General features: G+C 38.2%; 1 protein-coding gene across 4 annotated transcripts in view; it reads right to left on the reverse strand.

Moving 5' to 3' along the window:
- The window catches only part of LOC124617518, a 112,099-nt gene that overhangs the window by 70,528 nt on the left and 24,757 nt on the right, over positions 1-16,814 (reverse strand). For 2 of the 4 annotated variants that reach the window (XM_047145269.1, XM_047145273.1), the window contains exons 3-7: positions 15,094-15,243; positions 13,717-13,877; positions 13,348-13,497; positions 11,826-11,910; positions 10,605-10,819 (exon numbers count right to left, since the gene is read on the reverse strand). In XM_047145269.1, the coding sequence (XP_047001225.1) occupies positions 10,605-10,819; positions 11,826-11,910; positions 13,348-13,497; positions 13,717-13,877; positions 15,094-15,243 (761 nt within the window). The remainder of the gene's footprint in view (positions 1-10,604; positions 10,820-11,825; positions 11,911-13,347; positions 13,498-13,716; positions 13,878-15,093; positions 15,244-16,814) is intronic. The other 2 variants (XM_047145272.1, XM_047145274.1) reach the window with 2 other exon arrangements.

Below are 16,814 nucleotides of genomic sequence, written 5' to 3' on the forward strand. Positions count from 1 at the left end.
TCCAAACTTCACAGGTGGGATTAGCACTCCTGGAAGAAAGGAACTGTGGACTCATGGTTTTGCCACAGCCTGGGAGAAGTTTCCAGAGTGAATGTTTCACTCTGCAATGGAGTGTGTGCTAATATGAAACTTCCTGGCAATGCCAAGTAGCTCAGCTGATAGAGCATGTGCCTATAAAATGCAAAGGTCCCAGGTTCAAGTCACAGTCTGGCACACAGTTTTAATCTGCCGTGAAGTTTCATACCAGTGCACATTCTGCTGCAGAGTGAAAACTTCAGGCTGTGCTATGCCCTGTCTCCATTTCTCTTTATTCCAGAACCATTAGTCTTGCAATTTATGAAGGAGAACTTCTGTGAAGTTTGGAAGGTAGGAGATGAGGTACTGACAGAAGTAAAGCTGTGAGGGCACTTGTGTAGCTCATTCAGTGGAACACTTGCCTGTGAAAAAAGGCGAAGGTCTCAGGTTCAAGTCCCGGTCCAACACACAGTTTCGTCCCTGACTGGCGCACAGTTTTAATCAGGCAGGAAGTTTCATTACCATGATACTTTGTCTACTTACAGTCACTAAGGTGGCGAAGCATTTGGCTGTGTATAGTACCTGGATCTGGGGAAGCACTTTTGCATTGTGCTGGTGCATAGCCGAATTCCCAGTGTGTAAAATGGGCCACCACAGTTCATGCACTTGGGAGGGTGCTTCTTGGGTATTGGGCATCTTGTACTCAAGTGTTGAACAGTTTTACCAATAGGAATAGATGTCAAGAACTGGTGATGGAAAGCTGCAGCTGCTGAGCTTATTAAGCCACCCGGTCAGTGATACTTCAGATTTGCCCATGTAAAACAGATTGTGATCGTCAGATGTAAATGTGGAAATGCACTATTAAGAGGTGAAGTGGCCTACAGAATGGACACTGTTGAAGGTGAAGGGATATGCAGATGAGACAAAGCCTATTCATCCATGGAACCAAATATTATGTGATTTAGAAGAGCCTTCAAGGAAGCAAAGATGAGAGACATTCATGTTCTCCTCCAAAAGCATTTCAGGTAAACTTGGGTAGATACCAAAAATCTTGCTTTTTACAAGAATATAACTGATTGTAAAACAGCTGTGAACAATGCAAAGGACTCACACTTTGAAATTCATTCAGAGGATTAGATGCCAATGTAATTTAGACGGGACAGGGCAGGGCTTGTAAACTTGTGACTTTTAACTACTTTTATTTAATGTCACACACTCTTTGCAACAGTCAAATGTAGTCATTAAACTGTTTTCTTTTCTCCTTTGTACCAGTACTACGTTGTGTCTTTACTGTTATGATTACATTTGCACATCCATCTCAACAAAAGCTAAACTCAATGAATCCAAATGATTTTTGGTTATAACTAGTTAAAGAAAAGCCAAATATTTCAGAGCAGTCAGAAGTACAGTCTTCTGGTTAACACAATTTTGAATGACTGCTGTACAAAGGAAGTAAGAAGTTTTTTGCATTTATATAAAGTGTGCTGGTGCAGTCACTGCAGTTTTCTTCTGGATGCCCATTCTGTTCAATGAACACAAAACAGAATTAATGTGTTAAGTGGGCAACACAGCCTTATCTATTGTTTGCAAAGCATGTTTTACTATGCAGCATACATTGTCAACTGTCAGTTTGCTTTGCCCTTTGAAAATCCCCCTCTTTCCTTACCATATTACCAGAGGTCCACGTAGCTGTGATTGCGTTGTGTGAGTTACTACAATGAACTGACCTGAGGATATACTTTTAATAAAATAAAGACATAAGATTGTTAGTTCACCAGCCAATCTAATATGTGTTTTCCTAAATTACTTCACACAAATTCCAAGAAGGTTCCTAAAAAATAGGGGCTGGTCACCACCTATCTCATTACCTGTTAATTATCAGTCATTTGAAAGCAACAGATTATTATTATTATTATTATTATTATTATTATTTCTCTTTGCTGTCTCAGACATTATGTCTGGTTAAAAATGGAAAGTGACGCGGACCTTGATCAAGCGTGACTTCCTTTTAACTGTATGGTATATTTTACATGGCAATTAGGAACTTTCGGGTAATTGACCATGTATCAATAATTACAGATTTCTGTAGTTGTATATATAAGTTAGGATGTAGCTGTATTGTGTTGATGTACTGGTGGATATTGTGTGGTATGACTCCTGTAGTTGATAGTATAATTGGTATGATGTCAACTTAATCCTGATGCCACATGTCTTTGACTTCCTCAGCCAGTTGGATGTATTTTTCAATTTTTTCTTCTGTTTTCTTCTGTATACTTGTTGTATTGGGTATGGATATTTCTATTAATTGTGTTAATTTCTTCTTTTTATTGGTGAGTATGATGTCAGGTTTGTTATGTGGTGTTGTTTTATCTGTTACAATGGTTCTGTTCCAGTATAATTTGTATTCATCATTCTCCAGTACATTTTGTGGTGCATACTTGTATGTGGGAACATGTTGTTTTATAAGTTTATGTTGTATGGCAAGTTGTTGATGTATTATTTTTGCTACATTGTCATGTCTTCTGGGGTATTCTGTATTTGCTAGTATTGTACATCCGCTTGTGATGTGAACTACTGTTTCTATTTGTTGTTTGCAAAGTCTGCATTTATCTGTTGTGGTATTGGGATCTTTAATAATATGCTTGCTGTAATATCTGGTGTTTATTGTTTGATCCTGTACTGCAATCATGAATCCTTCCGTCTGTATATATTGCCTTTTCTTAGCCATGTGTTGGATGCGTTTTGATCGATGTGTGGCTGTGTTAGATGATATGGGTGGTTGCCATGTAGTGTTTTCTTTTTCCAATTTACTTTCTTCATATCTGTTGATGTTATGCGATCTAAAGGGTTGTAGAAGTGGTTATGAAATTGCAGTGGTGTAGCCAGTGTATTTATATGAGTGATTGCTTTGTGTATTTTGCTAGTTTCTGCTTGTTCTATAAACAATTTACTTAAACTGTCTACCTGTCCATAATGTAGGTTTTTTATGTCGATAAATCCCCTTCCTCCTTCCTTTCTGCTTAATGTGAATCTTTCTGTTGCTGAATGTACGTGATGTATTCTATATTTGTGGCATTGTGATCATGTAAGTGTATTGAGTGCTTCTAGGTCTGTGTTACTCCATTTCACTACTCCAAACGAGTAGGTCACTATTGGTATAGAATAAGTATTTATAGCTTTTGTCTTGTTTCTTGCTGTCAATTCTGTTTTCAGTATTTTTGTTAGTCTTTGTCTACATTTTTCTTTTAGTTCTTCTTTAATATTTGTATTATCTATTCCTATTTTTTGTCTGTATCCTAGATATTTATAGGCATCTGTTTTTTCCATCACTTCTATGCAGTCGCTGTGGTTATCCAATATGTAATCTTCTTGTTTAGTGTGTTTTCCCTTGACTATGCTATTTTTCTTACATTTGTCTGTTCCAAAAGCCATATTTATATCATTGCTGAATACTTCTGTTATCTTTAGTAATTGGATGATTTGTTTATTTGTTGCTGCCAGTAGTTTTATATCATCCATAATTTGTATTATTTAGCATGTTGGATAGTGGGTTCAGAGCAAGGCAGAACCAGAAAGGACTTAATGAGTCTCCTTGGATATTCCACACTTAATCTGTATTGGCTGTGATGTGATATTATTTGAATTTGTTAGGATATTAAGTGTGGTTTTCCAATTTTTCATTACTATGTTTAGGAACTGTATTAATTTAGGATCTACTTTGTATATTTCCAATATCTGTAGTAACCATGAGTGGGGTACACTATCAAAAGCTTTTGGTAACCAATGTATGCGTAGTGTAGCGACCTTTGTTTAGTTTTAGCTTGATATGTCACCTCTGTATCTATTATCAGTTGCTCTTTACATCCTCATGCTCCTTTGCAGCAGCCTTTTTGTTCTTCATTTATAATTTTGTTCTGTGTTGTATGTGTCATTAATTTCTGTGTAATGACTGAGGTTAATATTTTGTATATTGTTGGTAGGCACGTTGTGGAGCGATATTTTGCTGGGTTTGCTGTGTCTGCTTGATCTTTAGGTTTCAGATAAGTTATTCCTTGTGTAAGTGTATCAGGGACTGTGTATGGGTCTGCAATGTAACTTAAATAATTTAGTTAGATGTAAATGTGTTGAGGTGAACTTCTTTAGCCAGAAATTTGCTATTTTATCTTTTCCAGGAGCTTTCCAATTGTGTGTAGAATTAATTGCTCGGGTGACTTCATCTTGCAAAATTATCACTTCAGGCATTTGTGGTATCATCTTGTATGTGTCTGTTTCTGCTTGTATCCACTGTGCATGCCTGTTATGTTGTGCCGGGTTTGACCATATGTTGCTCCAGAAGTGTTCCATCCCTGTTATGTTTGGTGGATTGTCTATTTTAATGTGTGTGTTATCTATTGTCTGGTAAAATTTCTTTTGGTTTGTGTTGAATGTTTGGTTTTGTTTCCTTCTATTTTCACTTTTTTTGTATCTTCTGTCATTTGGCCAAAGCTTGTAATTTCTGCTTCGTTTCATCTAAATGCTCTATCGCTTCTTGTTGTGAGATTTTACCTAACCTTTTTAGTTTTTTGTCTGATATTTCATTTCTTATAAATTGTGGTAGCTGTCCGACGTCTTTTCTCAGTTTTTCTATTCTGATCCGTAGCCTGTGTTGCCATGCTGGTTTTGTGGGTTTCTTCTGTGTGTTGGTTGGTTCTGATCTCTGCCTAGTGTGTATATTCAGTGTAGTGAGTGCTCCTATATAAACCAGTAGTTGTAACTCTTCCATAGTTGTATTTTCATTTATTTTGTTGTGTATGATTGTGTTGATAGTTGTCATTGTTGTTTCGACTTGTGGGTTATTTAGTGGTCTATGCAAGAATGGTCTAATGTCTGTATTTGTGTCTTTGTATTGTATATATGTCCGCTGAAAATGTTGTTCTATACCTAACACGTGTGTCACTTCGTGTTCTATTTGTGTTTGTTCTGGTGGGTGTCTTACAATTTTGTTTTCCTCTGATTGTTTCATTGATGCGTATTGTTCTTTGTTTGTTTGCTCTGGAATGTTTGAGTCCATTAGTGTATTTTCTTCTTCTTCTGATTGCACATTTTTTGTTCCAGTATTTGTTGTACTTGTTGTTTGATGTTTTCTAATTCTGACTGGGGTATCCTGTTATTTTTGATTATTATATGGATCTGGATAAACTGAAAGAACCAGAGGTTGTACAGAGTTTCAGGGAGAGCATAAGGGAACAATTGACAGGAATTGGGGACAGAGAGAAATACAGTAGAAGAAGAATGGGTAGCTTTGAGGGATGAAGTAGTGAAGGCAGCAGAGGATCAAGTAGGTAAAAAGATGAGGGCTAGTAGAAATCCTTTTGTAACAGAAGAAATATTCAATTTAATTGATGAAAGGAGAAAATATAAAAATGCAGTAAATGAAGCAGGCAAAAAGGAATACAAACGTCTCAAAAATGAGATCGACAGGAAGTGCAAAATGGCTAAGCAGGGATGGCTAGAGGAAAAATGTAAGGATGTAGAGGCTTATCTCACTAGGGGTAAGATAGATACTGCCTACAGGAAAATTAGAGAGACCTTTGGAGATAAGAGAACCACTTGTATGAACATCAAGAGCTCAGATGGAAACCCAGTTCTAAGCAAAGAAGGGAAAGCAGAAAGGTGGAAGGAGTATATAGAGGGTCTATCCAGGGGCGATGTTCTTGAGGACAATATTACGGAAATGGAAGAAGATGTAGATGAAGATGAAATGGGAGATATGATACTGAGTGAAGAGTTTGACAGAGCACTGAAAGACCTGAGTCGAAACAAGGCCCCCGGAGAAGACAACATTCCATTGGAACTACTGACGTCCTTGGGAGAGCCAGTCCTGACAAAACTCTACCATCTGGTGAGCAAGATGTATGAAACAGGCGAAATACCCTCAGACTTCAAGAAGAATATAATAATTCCAATCCCAAAGAAAACAGGTGTTGACACATGTGAAAATTACCGAACTATCAGTTTAATAAGTCACAGCTGCAAAATACTAACGCGAATTCTTTACAGACGAATGGAAAATCTAGTAGAAGGCGACCTTGGGGAAGATCAGTTTGGATTCCGTAGAAATGTTGGAACATGTGAGGCAATACTGACGCTACGACTTATCTTAGAAGCTAGATTAAGGAAGGGCAAACCTACGTTTCTAGCATTTGTAGACTTAGAGAAAGCTTTTGACAATGTTGACTGGAATACTCTCTTTCAAATTCTGAAGGTGGCAGAGGTAAAATACAAGGAGTGAAAGGCTATTTACAATTTGTACAGAAAGCAGATGGCAGTTATGAGAGTCGAGGGGCATGAAAGGGAAGCAGTGGTTGGGAAGGGAGTGAGACAGGGTTGTAGTCCCTCCCCGAAGTTATTCAATCTGTATATTGAGCAAGCAGTGAAGGAAACAAAAGAAAAATTCGGAGTAGGTGTTAAAATCCATGGAGAAGAAATAAAATCTTTGAGGTTCGCGATGACATTGTAATTCTGTCAGAGACAGCAAAGGACTTGGAAGAGCAGGTGAACGGAATGGATAGGGTCTTGAAAGGAGGATATATGATGAACATCAACAAAACCAAAACGAGGATAATGGAATGTAGTCGAATTAAGTCGGGTGATGCTGAGGGAATTAGATTAGGAAATGAGACACTTAAAGTAGTAAAGGAGTTTTGCTATTTGGGGAGTAAAATATCTGATGATGGTCGAAGTAGAGAAGATATAAAATGTAGACTGGCAATGGCAAGGAAAGCGTTTCTAAAGAAGAGAAATTTGCTAACATCGAGTATAGATATAAGTGTCAGAAGTCATTTCTGAAAGTATTTGTACGGAGTGTAACCATGTATGGAAGTGAAACACGGACGATAAATAGTTTAGACAAGAAGAGAATAGAAGCTTTTGAAATGTGGTGCTACAGAAGAATGCTGAAGATTAGATGGGTAGATCACATAACTAACGAGGAAGTATTGAATAGGATTGGGGAGAAGAGAAGTTTGTGGCACAACTTGACCAGAAGAAGGGATCGGTTGGTAGGACATGTTCTGAGGCATCAAGGGATCACCAATTTAGTATTGGAGGGCAGCGTGGAGAGTAAAAATCGTAGAGGGAGACCAAGAGATGAATACACTAAACAGATTCAGAAGGATGTAGGTTGCAGTAGGTACTGGGAGATGAAGAAGCTTGCACAGGATAGAGTAGCATGGAGAGCTGCATCAAACCAGTCTCAGGACTTAAGACCACAACAACAACATGGATCTGATCAGCTAGTCATTGTTCTGTTAAAAATTTTAATTCTGGGTATCTGGTAATAAATGTTGTGTATACTTGTGATCTGTATCCAGTTGTGTTGGTTCCTAAGCTTGTTGCTTGGTAATAACAGAATATGAGGTGTCGGTTACTTCATCTGACCATCTCACCCTCTGTCTTTGTTTTTCTTCTAGAGTGGTTGCGGGAAGCATATCCTGCAAAACACCTCTATTTGGATTTAAATCATTTTCCGTGTGGTTAGCAGTGTCATTACCATTGTGAATGGGCATAGGGTTCAAGTGTCATCCCCGACCATGACAGCGCTTGTCCGAGGCTACATTAGTTCTGTCCTGAACCAACTAATCACACTAAAAGGGGGGTTAGCCCTATTAGTGGTTTGTTCTTTTCGTCACCTTTTACAACTGGCAGAACATCCCGGAGGCCTATTATTTTCCTGGGCCTCCACGGGGTTTATTATTATTATTATTATTATTATTATTATTATTATTATTATATTTCTTTCCTTTCTCAGACATTATGTCTGGTTAAAAATAGAAAGTGACGCAGACCTTGATCAAGCGTGACTTCCTTTTAACTGTACGGTATATGTTACATTGCATTTAGGAACTTTCAGGTAATTGAACATGTATCAATAATTACAGATTTCTGTAGTTGTATATATACATTTGGATGTAGCTGTATTGCATTGATGTACTGGTGGATATTGTGTGGTATGACTCCTGTAGTTGATAGTATAATTGGTATAATGTCAACTTTATTCTGATGCCACATTATTATTATTATTATTATTATTATTATTATTACAACAGCAAAAACTACTACTATTATTATTACTACTACTTCTTACATAGTTAACAGAGGCATTGTTGGACAGGAGTAATCACAAACAATGATGGATGAGATGACACGCAGTACATACATAATAGAGGTGGAGAAGTGTATTTATACCCAAAAATGGTAAGCAATGGGATATAGGCTAACGGATATAAATAACGTTTATGTTTGACACAGGTCAGTCTTCCAACATAAAAGTTGATATCAGACTCTCAGTAAGGAATATCCCCCTCCTCAGGCACTAAAGCACATTTTACACAAATTATTTATGCTGGCTACTAAACTGTCCAGAGTCCATGGGGGATATTGTCCCACTCTTCTCTACAGGCAGTTTTCAATTCTTGCAGAGGTTTTGGAGGGGGTTTTCATTGAGAAATATATCTGCCAAGAACATTCCATGCTCGCTCTTCAGAGTTTAGGTCTGGGGAGAATGCTGGCCATTCCATACATTCAATAACTCCACTCTCCAGCGTGTTCAACATCTCAGCAGTCCTGTGTGGGTGGGCACCGTCATCCATGAACAGAAAGTTGGGACCAACCACACGATAAACATACAGACATGATCCAGAATAATCTCCCTGCAATACTGCTGTGCTGTACAAATTTATGCAGCTCTGTGTTCGGCCATTGTGCATAATGCCTGCCCAAACCATAACGCCTAGGCCATGTTGATGACATTTATGAACATTCTGTGGTGTGTAACATGTTGCCCTCTCTCCCCACACTACTTGGTGGCCAGAATCACTTGGCACAGTTAAGCAGGATTTGTTGGAGAACTTCACTGTGGACCACTATGGCTGACCCCCAACTAAAAGATTCCCTGTACCACTGAACTCTTTCTCCATAACGGCTTGGTTGAAGTGGGATGAATTTAACAGGCTTCTGAGCACGCAAAACAGCCCAATTTAATCAGCGTGAGATGGATGTGGCAAAGACAAATTTACCAGCAGTGGTTGCAAGGTCTGCAGTGGTCTACCCAGGAGTCAGTTGTCTGTTCCTTTTTGCCACTAGGTTTACGTATTGATCCTCTTGTGGTTCTGTAATCTATCTATGACCACTGGCATGCTTTCACATAGTGTTTCCACCTTCAGCGGCCATTTTTAATCACAGGACGACACTTTTGGACACACTTTGACTGGCTTCGAGCTACCCAGCTGCTCCTAAACAATTGTAAGCATTCAAATGATGTCTTGCAGACATGTCATACCAAAGCAAATGTCACACTATATCAGTTACACAACCATCTTCGACAGACCCTGAACTTCATAAACTATCGAATGCATACAGAGCATTTGTGCACAGACTTCGTTGCAGTTAACACATCCCACCCTCTACATTTCCTTTTATCATCATTGGTCAGGTGTTCTGTACCAATTGGCAGCTGTTTCTTAGCAAGTTTCAGTTGTTCCTTAACAATTGCCAAGCAGTGTATACATAATCTGTGTACTGTTCTTCACAAGTCAGTTTGTGAAGCCAGATCTCCAGCGATTGCCAGATCGGTATTTGGGCATACAGCCCATCATCTGTGGCATATATGTTGTAAGTCTATATCAAACAATGTGTTTGTCAAGTATGAAACCTTTATGATGTAAAAATTGACATAGATCTCTGTGGCGCACAGGTTGCAATGTGTACATGACAAAGCTGTCAAATACTAAATGGCCACTCTTCTCCGTCACAATGGACACTACTGCAATGCTCAATACAATGAAGAAGTGAGGCCACCATTTAGAATTTGATAGCTGTAACATAGCTACACACGACAGTCTGTGTACAATAGAATCCACAACAATTTTAACATTATAACGATTCATGCCCAATTTGTTGGCATGTCCCATAACCTATACCCACTTCATCCGCAAGGTCTCAAATGGTTCGATGTCGATCCGCACGAACCAACTGTTGAAGTTTGACAACAATCTCTGACATTGTGCGGCTAACGGGCCTTCCAGCGTGAGCATCACCTTCGACATCTGTACGGCCAGTCCTGAACCAAGCATGCCACTCAAACACATGCGTACGGCTCATGCTCTGTCCCCCAAACACTTGTTGAATCATTGCAAGAATTTGATACACACACACTGTTCTGTTCACGGATCCATCGTAAAATTTCCACACACCAAACACAGATTATTATGGAAATTACTGTGGACGCGCAACATGTCCTCCAAGCTGAATGCCACTCAGCACACTGACTCATCAGATATGCAGCTCTCACCACCAAGCAGTGCAAAGATCTACTACTCCTACTTTCCAGATGGCAGCACCAGTCCCAAAAATTTTGGATTCCACCTCATATTTCTTTTGTTAGATGACAGTCTAGGTCTGAAGTTACTGATCTGATGTGATAGAGACTGAACACAGGAATCAAATGTGTGGGATATCTGTCTTCTCTGGCCATGTTTAGCTCTTGATGTATTACTGAAAGCAAAGGACACAAAATACAAAACAAATCAATACAATTCATAGTCACTTACTGGAATCCTGTGAATCTCCACTGAATCCAGGCATGGGTGGCGTCATGTAAGGAAGATCTTGATTGGCATGAATATGGCCCATTATTGCTGGAGCAGCTGGAATCTCATGAGAAGCTTGCTCCACTGGTGGAGGATTCAATGAGACAGCTCGTCGAGTCCGAGGAGGTGGAATTGGTTCACACTCTATTTGTGCTGGAGGTACTGATGAAGCATTTCTAGATAATAAAGTTGAAGTCTTGGATCAATTTTCTGCACTTCTGTAATTACTGTGGCTACACAAACACTGTAATGCCACTTTCACATTAGTGATGCAATTACTTAACATTGAAAGAGAATGATATACAGCATAAAAACATTGCTAAATTATTGGAAATTACTAATGCAAAATGAAAGTGGTAAGAACTTTAAATATATATTTTCTTATGTTAATATACAAGATCGTTTTGTGTGTGTGTGTGTGTGTGTGTGTGTGTGTGTGTGGTTTTTTTTTCTGAGTAAAAACAGATACTCCGTTTCATAATACCCACAGTATCAGGTTGATGCTAAATACCAGCGAACAATTTGATTATTGGTTTGAACAAAACAGGCTATACAAAGAATGGCCTCGGGGAATTATCTTACCTCCTCCTAACTTAGAGAGTACATCATCTGATTATAGAGAATCTCCAGTGGGAAAGGGAATCCAAAGCATGAGTACATTTTCATAATTCACATACATACAGCAGTGCAAGAAATAAATCATCTTCAATCTCGGAACAAAACCTAAGGACAACTGGGAATTGAACACTAAACCCACAGATTTGTGGTCTTACTTTTGAGGCATCATAATACACAAAATCCATTTATATAATTAAATAATGGCAGCGAATATCACACCATGTTAAAAAAATCTCAGTGTACACAAATAAATCAGTATCTCATGACACTTAAACTTTTGGACAAAAATGTTTAGCAAACAGGTCACTTCACCTTCTTCTGTGCTGCCATGGCTTCCATGCCCCCAGCTTTCCCATTCTTTTATGCAAAAGTGGAAGCTGATAAGTGATTTGTGAATTAAATGAAACAAAGGGACAATAGAACAATTGCCTGCAAATCTATAATAAATTAATGAAAGAATGTATTTTGATACAGAATAGACAATTACACCTTTGTTATACGACTTTGTTTTGTGGTTTTGAGAGTAGCTTAATATATACCCTACAAAAATTAATATTGCTGTACCTCACATGCTCCTCATGCCTTAATTCCACTGCACGTCCTGATGTATTTTGAACAGAGGATCCAACTTGAGCATAAGGATGTTCATCTAGAACAAATAATTGTGGAATATACATTAGTAGTCTCTGTCAAAAACTACATACGAGGAATTAAAAAGCTGATAATTTTCCTAAGACACACTTTGAAAAAAATGCAAACAACTTAAAACTATATACAAAATGCACTGAAAAGGTCAATTAATGACCTCAGAAAATAAAGAAAACAGGAGTTACAAATTAAATAGCATTACTGGCTTTCAAAATAATCACTATTATCTACAATGCACTTCTGACTTCAGTTGTAAAGCTCTGGAAAATATCATTAAATGCTTCTTGTGGAATCACTTGAACCATAAGCCTTTCATGGCTAATTTAAGGCACGGGCACAAAAAAGTCTGCCGGCACCAAATCTGGAAGGAGGGTGTCTAACAACGGTCACCTCGACTTGCGTGAGGAAGTTGAGCATGCAGACGTTGCAGATATCCTGCTACACATGACCACAACACTTCGGACAATCCTTCAAGAAGTGGTTACTTCTTTTATTTTCTGAGACCATTCACCGAACTTTTCAGATCAACCTTGTATGTATATGCACTCTGTGAATTGACTTTATGTATGAAAAACCATGGTACTTGAGAAAAAGGACAATACTCTGCTCTGAAAGAAAACTGCATGAGTATTAAAGTGTTGCCAATAATTTTCATTCATTACAGTCTTGCATCAACAAAAGCTCTGAATTCTACAGTGAAATTACAAGGTTTTACAAATAAGCACAGGCTAATGGAACGTTCAAGTGGAATACAAAGAATGGAAGGAATAGACATAACAACTCACCATATAACTGAGGCACTGAGCAGTCAAGAGCCATGTAAAAAGATTTGAAACATTACTTAGTCTTCACAAAATGTCATTCATCAGCTCTCCACTAACTTGTGTCCCACCCACACCTCCATTCCCCTCCATGTGCATCTTAATACACCCACTCTCTGCTCCTCACAATGTCCCTCTTCCTCAGTCCTGATCCCTTCCAATCTAGTTAGTCACTTCATTGTGCCCCACACACAATCTCACAGGTGACACATTACTATCCCATCCCCTTGTTGCTTCTCCCTGTCCGCTAACAGCCACACGTCTCTATCACCCTTCCTCCCCGTCCCTGCCTCCTTTGTGTCCTCTCACCCTCTTCACCTGACAAGGCACTTCATTCTAGTCAAATGGCAGCACCAATACAATGGAATCAGCCACAACCATGCAGATAGCTAGTTCTCTCTCTCCCCCCCCCCCCCCAAAAAAAAAAAAAAATAGAAAAAAGGATATTATTGTCTGAAAGTTGCATTTTTTTCTGTCTTGTTTCTGTGTTTATTGACTACTCAGCTCCTGAACAATATTATATACATAGGTTACTATTTTTCTCTCCATCGCATCTACATACAATGAGAGTATGTAAACCACCAATCATATAATTAAGCTCATATTAGTGAACATACTTGACTTCAACTTGTCATAAGGATGCTCCGACTTCACAGTTGCATAGGATGGAAATGAGTCTGCTGGCTGCAGGTTTCTCTCTGCAGTTTCTGCTAAGGTTTCTTGCTGTGAAGTGGTAGGTGCATCATTTTGTGGCAGTGGTCGAGCTACTGGAAAATATCATGATTTATTAGTACTAAAAATATTCCAATTATTATGAAGGACAGATAATTACTGTTTAAATAATCTCCATAAATATTAACTCATTTCATTATTTAAAATAGATAAGTTAAGGAACATAAGAATACATAAACAAACATCAACTTAGTTGCTTTTCTGTTAGATCAAAGAGACTTGAGCTTCCAAATAGCAAACTGAAAATTACTCACAGAGTGGGTGGGTCACATTCTTATTTTCTCCAACTGTAGCATAAAGCTCCGAACTCGTATCACCATTTGGTTCTTGCTCCCAAAGAGGCAATCTGCTCTCCACCTGTGACCTATCCGAGTCAACAGGAATGTCTGGTAGGCTTCTATTTGCGCTAGCAGGTCTGTAAGATATTTAAAATGTCCATGTATCAATACTGTTCTCTACAGAAAGAACTATTTCATCAAAAAATACCAACTAATAAGCAGTATTATGTTTGTCATGCTCAACAATTCTAAGGTAGCACTTTCATAACACATAAAATGTTTGAGCACTAAGCTCTTAAGAGCAAAGAAACGAATTAAGTATGAATTAATATGATAGTAAAAAATACTGGGGTACGTTACATACAATATGAAAACGGACAAAAAATTTTAGTGCTGGTGTTGAATAGTACCTAGGTACATAAGCAAGATAGTGAACATTCGTGTGTGTGTGTGTGTGTGTGTGTGTGTGTTTTTGGGAAAGAAGTTGGGGAAAGATAAAAGGGGAGGCAGTGCTCTCACAGAAAACTGACAGTGCTTATTTTCATCATCCACGCAAGTTCAATACAATAAGTGGTTTTCTGTCATTTTGCTGTTTTCAAATCACAAACAAAATAATTTTCAGGATGGAACTTGACTGTAGCTTAGTATTGATGTTAAATTGGGCATTCTAGAAGGAACAAAATATTGGGTCACCTCATCAATTAACAAGCACATGCAACCATATATAGCTTTATTATCCTTCTGATACCAAGCAATGGCCCAAAAGTGAAAGAAAGGCAAAGGCAATTCAAATGATCACCTATGGTTGTTTTCATGATATAACCCCCCCCCCTCCCTCCCCCCCCCCCCAACACACACACACACACACACACACACACACACACACACACACACACACTATGTAGAGACAGAATTCTCTCTTGAGGCTGTTTGAGGACATTAACTGAAATAATAACATAGGGGTCAATCTGCCAGTTTCAGTATTTACTGTTGATCATGGTGTACCTGTTCCACTTAAAGGGTGTAACTGGTAATAAACTGCTGGGATTTAAACTGTTTTACCCAACCATCACACTACATCTGTAGCCTGTGTACTTGCCAATATCTGCAGGGAACCCCACTTCTGAGATCCTTTAATTTTTCTCAAAATTTAACATACTAATAAAACAAAAAGTCTGAGCCACTGATTTGGTCTCAGGAACTTGTTATGAACAGACAGAGAAGTGAAAGATGCATAGAAGGTAAGAGTGTACAATATATTACATATAACAAAAAGTAACATCACATCTTCAGTCAATAACATTCGCACTACCAAAATAATTTCATAACATGCAGATCTACAACAAAATCTACCTTCTACTTATATCATTAGAATCTGTAACTGGTGTAGTGCTTCGAACAGTTACTGTGGTGTCATTGAGTTCACTTGGTTGGTGATTATGGTTTAAGTTTTCTTCTGGATTTGTTATTTTCACAACACCATCAAGGCCCAGTAACTCATTCCTAGGACAGCAAAACATAAAAACAAATCACAGAAAAAGCTAACGTACAAAATAATACACAAAACATAAACAGCATACATAGCATACACTCAATTATAAACCAATTCTGTAACGTTTAAGCGGCAAAAACGATATCACACACACAAACATATGTAGTTGGGGTGGGAGTGCTGTGGAAGCTGAATGGTCAAGAAAATGTAAGTGCAACCTGGGAAAGAGAAATAGGAAATAAACTAAACATATTTAAACAACAGCAAGATCAACAGAGACATGCATAGTGTTCTACCAAGACATTACATTGAATTACAGAAAAAGCTCAACAAAACCCACTTTTAGTTACATATGCACAACTTTTACTGCAGTCTGAACACTCAGTTAAAAACCAATCAGTCTGTTTGAATGTCATGTGCACTATATAACTGGCTGATATGTTGCATTTACTTGACAATGCAGGTTCACATGCACTCTAATGAACCACTATAATGGTAATTTTAAAAATCATTTTTCATAATAATCATTTTGAATGAGAGCAGACAAGATTACTTAACTAAGATTACTTTCCAATTGTTGTATTAAGTCAGTACTTTATGTCTAATGCTCACTGCCAATGAGATATAAACACTAAGAGGGAGAAAGGCCAATGTGTGATATCATTTTGCACACTTCCCCCAACTCAAGTCTGTAGTTTGTCTTTTTTCCTCTTAAGTGGAATCTTTACATCCAATACAAGCAAATTTTATATGGAATGATGGGGTTGCTGAAAGAAACAGGCAAACCTCAGTTTTGACAGAATAAGTCTGGTCATATTTTTGTTGTATAGCTGAATACCCCAAGTTAGCAGCAAATAATTCCATTTGTATTGCTATACAGAACTGTCAGATATAAAAATTGATTTCTGTTAATGTAATTATGTTCTTTCTTTGAATTTAGGAAACACATAATGTGCAACAATTAAAAATGATGCTCTTGTGGTTTAGCTCTTTTTGCCACCGCCTCCTTCACTTATGAGTATATCTAAAAGACACAACACCACTTTGAATCTTCGTATGGTGAAATTAGTCCATCTAATAGAATTATACTCCTCACTTCCCCCCCCCCCTCCCCCTTGTTCTTATAATATACAGGTAATTGTCACACCACATTTACATAAAATCACACACACACACACACACACACACACACACACACACACACTTACACAAATGCAACTCTCACACACATGACTGCAGTCTCAGGCAACTGAGGCACACTGCTTACTGGCCAAAAGCTTTATCTGTGACAGTCTTTCTGTTATGCCTATCTGCGACTCAGCATCTCCTCTATATGGTGAGTAGCAGCTTTCCTCTTCAGAATGTCATTATTTAGTAGTTCATTTAAGCCATGCTGATCCAACTAGTCTATTTAGTTTTACACAAAATCTTTTCGTTTAAGAGAGATTCGTGACTGACTGTTTCCAGGCTATGTGATTGCAAAAATGTTGTAAACTGATAATTGTTTCTTCCAAAAACATTTAATTATTCTAAATCTCTCATTTCCCCCCCCCCCCCCCCCCTCCCTTCCAGACTTACTTTA

The sequence above is a fragment of the Schistocerca americana genome, chromosome 1 (assembly GCF_021461395.2).
Source record: "Schistocerca americana isolate TAMUIC-IGC-003095 chromosome 1, iqSchAmer2.1, whole genome shotgun sequence".
Taxonomy (NCBI): domain Eukaryota; kingdom Metazoa; phylum Arthropoda; class Insecta; order Orthoptera; family Acrididae; genus Schistocerca; species Schistocerca americana.